A 10199-nucleotide genomic window follows, 5' to 3' on the forward strand; every position below is an offset into this window, starting at 1 on the left:
GTGTGGAAAAAGAAAAGCATGAAAGTTCATGAAGATCAAATCAAATTCCAATGCCCGGATATGTCTGGTTTCGTACAATTAACTACTCCATATAAGTGTTTTTGCTACTTTGCTGATGAACATTTTTTTTCTACTATTGTAAATGAAACGAACTTATACGCGAGGCAGAAACAGATAGATACATCGTTTGTATGTACGGCTAATGATAATCGGCGCTATATTGGAATACTTATTTTTCTGTCAGTTTATAAATATCCATGTTCGGTCATATTGGGGCCGACGTGGTTTTGAGGCTATTCGTACAACAATGCCTGTAAACCGTTTCGAGGAGATACATAGATTCATACACTTCGCTGATAATGCACAGCGACCGGAAAAAGCTCCGAGGATTATGACGTCATTTATAACGTGAGAAGGGTCATCGATGATTTCAATATAAAGTTTTCTTTTATTCCAATGCCTCAAAGATTATGCGTTGACGCACAAATGTGCGCAACCAAAATGACGAAAACAAGCATTAGGCAGTATATGCCTAATAAGCCACATACATGGGGGCTTAAACTAAATATTTGTTTTATGTGATACTAGTGGGTTTTCATATCAGTTTGAATTATATTCCGGCGCTGGCGATAATAAAATGGAGGAAGAAGTTCCAGATTTAGGCGCCTCATCGAATGTGGTTGTAAGGTTATCAAAAAACATCCCCGAATTTGAAACACATACTTTATTTTGACAATTTTAACACGTCGCTGGGCTTAGTACTTTATCTGGAAAGCAGGGGTATCCATAGTTTAGGAACAATTCGCGCCAATCGTACCATGAATTGTAAACTGGCTACTGACTCTGATTTGAAGCAAAATAAGCGCGAGTGTGGTTATTCTGAAGAATTTGTTGGATCAGCTTATGGAATCGATATATCAACGGTATTGTGGAAAGATAACAGAAGCGTCCGTTTTGCTTCAACTTACGTGGGTATACAACCACACGGGTCCAGTACAGATACATGTTTGCAAAAATCTCGTCGATAGAATCGACGACAAAAATCTTACGAATACATTGATTGTCCACAAATTGTCCAAGACTATAATAAACACATGGGCGGTGTCGACCTGATGGATAGCCTGATTAGCCGATATAAGATCCGCATAAAGACCCAGAAGTGGACGACCCGTATTTTTTATCATTTGTTAGATATGACATTAGTTAGTGCGTATATTCTTTACAATCGTATTAATTCATTGCAACACGAACGCTTGACTCTGGCTGAATTTCGATGTGAAGTGGCAGAAGCTCTTACTAAAATAGGCCAGGATTCAGTCAAAGGCAGAGGAAGGCAAACAAACTCAAGCAAAGTGGAAAGTTTTGTTGTCGGTAAAAAAAAGGTTATATGCCAATATCAGATGTACGTTTTGATAACGTTGGTCACTGGTGTCAATTTCGAGATCGGTCTGCAAAATTGCATTGTAAAAATAAACCTTGTATTTCGCAGACGCAATCTTATTGTGAAAAATGCGATATTCCATTATGTAATTCATCCACAAAGAACTGTTTCAAAGAATTTCATACTAAGAAATAACTAATTCAAATACAAGTACATACATAAGTAAGTCAAACCAACCATATATAATTATATTATATATAAAAATAAATAAATAATTGGCGCGTACACTTCTGTTAGGTGTTTGGCCGAGCTCCTCCTCCTATTTGTGGTGTGCGTCTTGGTGTTGTTCCACAAATGGAGGGGCCTACAGTTTCAAGCCGACTCCGAACGGCAGATATTTTTATGAGGAGCTTTTTCATGGCAGAAATACACTCGGAGGTTTGCCATTGCCTGCCGAGGGGCGACCGCTATTAGAAAAATGTTTTTATTAATTTTGCTTTCACCGAGATTCGAATCAACGACCTCTCTGTGAATTCCGAATGGTAGTCACGCACAAGTCCATTCGGCTACGCCGGCCGGTATTGCCTTGCGGTAATTTGTGCCGTTGCTGCGGTTCTGGAATCGCTGCGTTTGTGGGGGGTAGTGCGCGTTGTTGCCACGGTTTGTGTCCGGTGTTTACCTATACCGGTCGACTCTTCTCCATTTTTTGTAAATTTTGTCTGTTTGTATTCTCTATAAATACAGTAGGTTCTGTTTTTATGCGGCTTTTTTTTATGCGGTTTTGAAATAGTGCGGTTTTTTTTTAAATTACAAAATGCATGTCGACCTATCGGGAATTTAAATATAAACAAGATTCTAAACCAGCTAAGCAAAAACTCATCACAGATTACATCAGAAATGCTAACCCTACAAGTATGGAACCGCCTGCATCACCATCTAGATCAGACGTATACATTTCCTCATGTGACGAAAGTGATTTTACGCCAAATCCTAAACGAACGCGCAACAGGTGGGTATTGTCTGATTCTATTTCTGACTTAAATTTATTTTTCGATTCTGACGTTTCTTAAATAAAGATATAATTTTCAAAAATACAATATTTTGTTTATGCGATTTTATTTAATTATTTCAGATTTATGCGGTTTTAGCACTTTTGAAACGTATCTATAGTTTTATTATGGAACTAGTAGCTTTTTTTATGCTGTTTTTTTTATGCTGTTTCTTGCGGAACGTATCTACCGCATAAAAACAGAACCTAATGTATTGTGGATTTATTTAGATATAAATTCCTTATCTCTCTCTCTTTTTATCATTCTCTCTCGGGTCCCTCCCTCTTTCTTTGTCTGCCTTGAAAGTTTCACTTCTGTTATGTGTACTACGCTACACGCACTTTTTTATTATTTCCCCAATCATTATAATATTATTAATTATTTGGTTTTGTATTTATCAATTTTCGAACGCAGCAACACTGAACGTACTGTTGGTTGCCCTGCAGCCATCATTTCTATGTAGAAAGGAGATATAGTTTGTTATCGTTGATAATGATTTAAGCATATTATCGATTATTTTGTTATTCTTGTAGATTTTCTGTAACTTCTTATACGTCTATACGCATTACTTTGTGAAAACAATATCGTTAACCGAAATTATATGTTTCCTATTACTCTCCTATTGCTGTATATGCTAAAAATATATATGCAAAAGTTGCCGATATTTATAAAGGTAATTGGTAAAAAGACAAACCACTCAACTGCGTGGCATCACTGCAACGCTGACGTTTGGTTGAAACATAAAATAAGGGGGTCGCGGCAATGGAATAGCAGCAGCGCTGTACTGGTATTTTTTGTTTTAGCATTTTTTGACTGAATCGCTGTTGTTGGTTTTATTTTTCTTCTTTTGCTCTGCTGTGCTGAATTTATATTTGCCTAAAAGCCGAAAAGCGCACGTAATCTGTAGCAGAGACCACGGAAGTTTTCAAAGGCATCATCATCGCTGTCGTCATCAATAGCTAGGCAACATCGCACAATAATTCCTTCATCATCATTAGTAGCGTCGTACGAAGCAATATAAAAATCTGAATTATTTGAACGTTGGCGGTAGCCTATGACTGAAATGTGACTCAGGCTTAACACCAAGCATAAATACAATAAAAGAAGAAATAAGCATCAGCGATGAGTGTAGCCTAAACGCATCCAGTGGTTTATGAAGCGAAGGCACAGTCATTGGTTTATAAGCCGTTGTAGATTAGAGTTGGAAGTGATATCAGAAGTGCAAAAGAAAGTTGACTGCAATCAACGCAAATAATATAAGCAACATAGCGCAATAAGATGGGCGCTATATTAGCCAAGTTCAGGGTAAGGTGCCATATTTGTATGCAGGCGACCTTCGTTGGCCCCGCAATTGAAAAACAAATTTATACAAAACACGAAATAAGAATCTTGTGCACGCGTTATTCAATAGGTATTTTTGTGTGTTTCATGTTTTATGTGTGCCCACATCTATTTATAGAAAGAGAAGTCCACCGATGAGGTGCTCGAGGGACTGGAGGAGAAAATCAAGCAGATTGAAAAATATACATTAAATACAAAGGAGCAGAAGCGACGCATTGTAGGCAATTTTCTAGCCACATCTATTGGCATTTATGTGATCGCATTTATTGTTTTTTACTTTGTCTATTTTCCGCCGACATGGCGAGAGCGGATCATTTACTCAGTGCCATTGTTTTTGTTTCCATTTGTGTAAGTAGTCAAGTGCCTGGGTGGTGCATGTTCATAGGCAAGCCGGTCTTGCGGGTGTTTATTGCCAAGCTTCGGTGAATAATACAAATCTTTTGTTGTTATTATCTTTATAGCATTATATTCCTGCGACGTTTATTTACGTGGTATTTTGAGCGAAAGTTGAACAAAAACTCCAATAAGTTGACAGCATTGCATGAAGAGAAAAAGAAAATATTAGAGCAGGTCATGGACAAGGAGACATACAAGGTGAGTGCGACGACCGATAAAAGTGTGTGAAATGTATTGAAATGACAGATTAGAGTAAAATTGTTTGACTATGAAATGCACAAAATGAATTAAGCCAATGAATTTGTCTGACAATAAAGAGAATATTTAATAATATATTTTTATTGAATACCGCAAGACTTTTCTGACAACCTTATATATTAATAATTTCTTTACTGCATGCCATCACAATTTGAGGCGCACTAATAAACAAATTTTCCTTTCTTTTAATTTATTTCGTCCAATATTTCTGTAGGTAGCCGTAAAACTGCTGGCAAGATATGGCAGTCAAAAATCCGTGAACGGTATAGTTTTATTATTTTTAGTAAATACATTTTTAATTAAGCGTATAATATCACATTTCAGTTTTGACGCCTCGTGTTCCACCTGCTGGCAACTTAAACATTGCAGCACAGCGACTTGCTATTGCTCCGTCGCCAAATGCGCCCGCAAACGTGTCCAGTCTGCAAGATCTCCGATTGCGCGCACCTTTGAGCACTGCTCCGCTTTCGCTTACGCCACGTCAACGCTTAAGCAGTTCACCGGCGGCAACTGGAGTGCCGGCTGCAACTGGCCAAGCGCTCATACCACGTGCGCCGTTAGCAATCACACCACAAAGGCGACCAGTTGGCGGTGCCTTAGCTGGCCAAGAGTTGCGTAGACGAACACCATTTCCAGTGGTCAATCAACAGGCTAAGGGTGTGCTGGAACGTATCGTTGATGTACTTATTGGTGATGGGCCAAAAGATCGATTCGCTATGATATGCAAAGAGTGCTTCTCACATAACGGTGAGTACTAGATGAAGAAGTGTGAAGAAATGTTTGGTAGGTTTGGGTGTTTGGCCGAGTCCTCCTCCTATTTGTGGTGTGCGTCTTGTCGTTGTTCCACAAATGGAGGGACCTACAGTTTCAAGCTGACTCCGAACGGCAGATATTTTTATGAGGAGCTTTTTCATGGCAGAAATACACTCGGAGGTTTGCCATTGCCTGCCGAGGGGCGACCGCTATTAGAAAAATATTTTTCTTAATTTTGGTGTTGCACCGAGATTCGAACCTACGTTCTCTCTGTGAATTCCGAATGGTAGTCACGCACCAACCCATTCGGCTACGGCAGCCGCAAAGAAAATAGATTTCCGTAATCGGAGTCCAACCACCACCTATTGCAGATGAAGAGCTCCAGCTTCCCCGTGAGACTCGTGTAACACTGGCACAATTACATTCTGGATTCTGCAGCAGGTTAAACTCCTACATATCCAGAATCGACCCCGACATAGCAAACACATGTCCGGCATGTGAAGGCACCCCGCACGACACTAACCACCTCTTCACATGGCCCCTCAAACCGCCTCATCTAACCCCCCTCTCTCTCTGGACCCAACCTGTCGAAACAGCATGTTTCCTGGGCCTACCCCTAGATGAGCTAGACGAAGACGACCGATGATATGCCTCCACAGACAGGGCTACCTATGCTGTTAAAACAACAACAACAGCAAAATAAATTTCCTTAAAAATGCAGAAATGTATTTATTTGCTTTATTGTTGAAGCATTAAACCATTCACATAAAATGTTGGGAAATGATGAGTGGCAGTTGTTTATGTTTCATTTTTATTCACATATCAGGTGGTTGATTAAGCCTTTTCATTTCATAAAAAGAAAAATTCTAATGAACTGATTGCAACCAACAAAATTACAAAATTTACTATTTCTAATATATGGAATAGAACCGTGTCTACGCTTAGCAGCTCGGACTTTGCACGCGCGAATATATTACCTTTTTCCAATGAATAACTAATTTGTATTGTTTCTCTTTTAATCGCATAGGCATGGCCCTCAGAGAAGACTTCGATTACACTACGTTTCGCTGCGCCTTTTGCAATGCGCTGAATCCGGCACGTAAAGCACGACCCATTGCGCCACGTCTGCCGGAACAGCATTTCTTACATCAGAAGCGTGGCTCCAATTCTTCGTCATCGTCACCGACAGACATCGACTCTGAAAATGATGGTGATTTACACTTTTTGTTATTTTTTTTTGTTATTACAAAATTGCTTATACTTATACGTTTACTCATTTTGTGTGTTTATTGTTTCATAGAACCTGTGGCTCCGCTGTCTACAACAGGATCGGCAGCAGTAACGCCACGCATTCAATTGACTGAAGCAACCAATACACCAGTAAAAACAGCAGCAGCAGCAGCAGCAGCAGCAGCATTTGATAAATTAAATGCACTTGGCGTAATGCAACGTCAACCGGAAATTGGAGGGGGCGATGCACCTGGAGCAATGTCTGAAAATGCTGCTGATGCAGCTGGTGATGAGGAAGAGCCGCAACTAGAGCGGGAAAAAGCGGAAGAGCAGCCGCAAGAAACAGTAGCCGCAAAAGTCGTTGCCAATTTGCAGGCACTGCATGCCACCGAAGATGATGAGTTGAGTAGACTGCAAGAGCGTTTCGCCCAAATGTATGCAATGGATGATGTTGGCGGCGAGCAGCAGCAATTGCGAGCTGTTGAAACAGATGCAGATAAACAATTACGCGAGCTGGAGCAAGCGGAGCAATTGGATGAATTGAAAAAATCAAAATAACACTAATTAGCACTACTAAAGTTGGCTTTATGGAGTAGCCAAATATGGAGGTGGAAAAGGAAAAAGAAGAAGAAGCAGTGGGCATGGCATTCTATTGTTCTTTTGCCTTACTTTTCAACGGCGAAAATTGTTGAATGTTGCGCTTGGAGTCTTGTTACTTATTTATAAAAATTAAAACGAAAAAAAACTACATCAAAAATATTTATGAATGGAGAGAATCGATTTTAACATTACATAATTTGTTCGTATGTTCTTAACATTTTTGTTTTTTTTTTTTTTAATTCTTGCAATTTTAAAATATTTATACTCATTAATTTTTATAATTTGCATTTGATTTTTTTGTATATACGAATATTTGTGGTGTATTTCACTTAGAGTCAAAGCAAAATACATCCACGCTTAACTACTTTTACTCGAAAATTAAATGAGCGAGCTTTTGATATTCTTATTTTTAAATGAACTAGTGAAATGCTTAAAGCAATTAAACTGAATTTAAAATAATGTAATGCACATTTGTACATATTTTTAAATATTTTAGCGAATGAATATTTAAATGATATGCATTGATTGTATGGAATTTTATATCGAACATCGAGAGAAACAAATCATATTGAATAATTAAAATGTCATATTTTAAATATATTTACATCGTGAATATCCAATTAATTATGAATGCGGGTAGTTTACACTATTAAAAGTGAAAGTGACTAGCTGTAGTGGCTAACGGCTGCTGCTATGTAACTAGTATCGTGTGTGTGTGTGTGTGTGTGTGTGCGTTTGCTGCTGATTCTATGGCTGTGACAGCAGTTGATTTGTTGAGTGCTCTGCTTGAGGCAATGTTGTAATCGTAAAAATGTTACAGGTTCTACCGCTTAGACAATAGGTTGAGGTGTTGGCCAGCAATTGTCGTTCAATGTGTATGGACTGCTGGTGATAACGTGAGAACTTGAAAATTTAAATATAACGTACATGTCGGGGCGGCTGAAGAAAGTTCGATAAGGAGTTATAGTCCGAGAGCCAGGGGTCATTTTGACCTCATCATTTCATGCCGACTGATTTTAATACTGAAGGCAGACACCATCCAATGGATGACGAAACCAACCGTCAGCTGGTCCAGTAGCGGTGGGTACGTGTCGAAAAAAATTTTTTTATTAACTCATTTAATACCGGCTGACATTTTTTTTGTGTATTGGTGACATTTAGTAGATTAAAAAAAATAGTCAGCTGCGCTTTAGAGAGGGGGAAATACGTCAGCTGAACGCAATGATACATTCTTGCTTTGGCTGACGGTCTTCCCACTGCTATAAACGCAGCTGACCATCATTATTATATTTTCATATGTGTCCAACATTCTGTAAAAAAAATTCAATCGGCATAAAGTAGTTTTACTTTTTAATTTATTTTACAAGTTCGCCTGCTCAGCCGACGTGTTTTCCCCCCTCTACCCCCCCTTATTCTACTAAATGTCAACAATACATGAAAAAAATTCAGCCGGTATAAAATGAGTTGGTAGAAATTTTTTTTCGACACGTTTCGTACCCTCCCACAATCACACCCCCCGCGGGTGCGCTAGCTGACGTTCACTTTCGTTATTCATGAAAGCTAAATCACAAGTATAGTCAAGAATTTAACGGTATAAAAACGCAGTCCAAAATCGACCCCTGGCTACCGGACTATTAGGGGTAGTCAGAATTTTCAAAAAATTAATTTTTTTTTTTTGAATTTTCTTTAAGTATAATATCCTAAAAATATAGTGTGAAAATTTGAAGTGAATCTGACAAATACTTTTCGAGTTATTCAACAATTAACAAAGCGCTCGGGCGCTCTGGACTTTAAACGCGTTTTTCTCAAAACTATGTTTTTTGAGCCAGTGATCACTGTAACTGTATTTAAAAACTGCTTGGTAGATTTCCATAAAATTTATACAGCTTTTGAAAAACATAAAAAATTTGTGCCTGATCGAAGGATTTTTTTTCAAAAATTTCGATTTTTTTTTTAATTAATTGTCGGTTTATTCTCGAAAATCTGAAAAATATTTCCTGAGGCCGTCATATTGTTAATTTATCTATTAAGGGGGGAGCCTGCTTTAGAGGCTTAAAACGTCCTATCGAAACGAGATAAAATAGATTGTATTCGGAATTAAATTCTCTTCTAGTTGAACCTAAAAAAACGTTAAGAAAGTTATGATTAACCCACTTTTTAAACAATCTGAAGGGAATTTGTTTTTCCAAAAAAATAATTTTTTTTTTTTAATTAGCGAAAAATTATTGAATTTCTCACTTTTTGTTTAATTTTCTTGGTTTAACTAGTAGCTATACTATACCAAAATAAAAAAAACTTTTTGGGTTTTTGGTTTCAGATGAAAATTGCGACCTGCATCTTTCCCGCCGCACGACACATGCACACTCGAGGCGCCTTGGCAAAAGGCTTGTGCCAGGCATAATATGACATATATTTTAATGAAACAATTTGAGAAGACTTTTGAAATATATAACTATAAAACCAGAAAGTTTCGTTTCAATCGAATATTTCTTTCCTTCCCAAAAAAATCCACGAAAAATTCGATTTTTTTAAGCCTCTTAATAAAACTAATTTCTCTTGTCCGATTGATTTTAGATGAATTTCTAAGGACTTATGATGATCACCGCAAGGGACTTCGGAGAAACGGGCTCAACACAAACAGCGATAACTTTTACAATTATTAATTTTTGTTTTTTTTTTTTTTAATTTTGCTGAATTCAAGTCGAACCTGATGTGCTAATGCTATGTTTTTATTTTTGTACAATAAAATAAAGCAATTGACTGCAAAAAACAAAAATTATTGAATTGATTACGTCTAACCCCATAAATATAAAAGCGAATTATTCTGTGAATGAATGCGATAAACAACAAAATTACTCTTATTGGGCTTACTTTTATGTGTCACCCGCGATTACAATAGTATCTACGGCATTTGACATGTTTTTTGCTTTTACAACAACGGTAACAACAGAAGTTGTTTGCAATAGTTTCCTTCAGTGACGAATTCCTCCACTTACTTAGCAGCACGAAAGGGTTGTGATGTGCAACTTGATGGCTGATCCTACGATATGACCCGGATTTATATCCGGCCAAGGACTGTCACTCCACAGTAATGGTAGTTCCCAAATATCCCCAATCTTGTATGGGAAATTATCATGTTACAACAAAATCAACAACAACAACTGGCGTTCTCCAGCGGTGAATTTCAGATC

The 10199-nt window shown here is 37.9% G+C and overlaps 1 protein-coding gene across 1 annotated transcript; it reads left to right on the plus strand.

The window, feature by feature from the left end:
* Positions 1-3176: 3176 nt before the first annotated feature.
* Positions 3177-7608, plus strand: LOC129245271 (endoplasmic reticulum junction formation protein lunapark-B). Its single transcript, XM_054883346.1, has 7 exons — positions 3177-3735; positions 3890-4119; positions 4233-4365; positions 4640-4688; positions 4750-5172; positions 6206-6388; positions 6479-7608. Exons 1-7 carry the CDS (start codon positions 3709-3711, stop codon positions 6964-6966), a joined length of 1533 nt encoding a protein of 510 aa, XP_054739321.1. The 5' UTR covers positions 3177-3708; the 3' UTR covers positions 6967-7608.
* Positions 7609-10199: the final 2591 nt, after the last annotated feature.

This window comes from Anastrepha obliqua, chromosome 4 (genome assembly GCF_027943255.1).
Source record: "Anastrepha obliqua isolate idAnaObli1 chromosome 4, idAnaObli1_1.0, whole genome shotgun sequence".
Taxonomy (NCBI): Eukaryota; Metazoa; Arthropoda; class Insecta; order Diptera; family Tephritidae; genus Anastrepha; species Anastrepha obliqua.

Bases quoted from the DNA above. Each gene is read 5' to 3' on its own strand.
- LOC129245271 (XM_054883346.1), top strand. From the start codon at position 3,709: ATGGGCGCTATATTAGCCAAGTTCAGG. The intron at 3,736-3,889 runs GTAAGGTGCCAT...ATCTATTTATAG, and splicing joins CTATATTAGCCAAGTTCAGG to AAAGAGAAGTCCACCGATGA. The intron at 6,389-6,478 runs GTGATTTACACT...ATTGTTTCATAG, and splicing joins CATCGACTCTGAAAATGATG to AACCTGTGGCTCCGCTGTCT.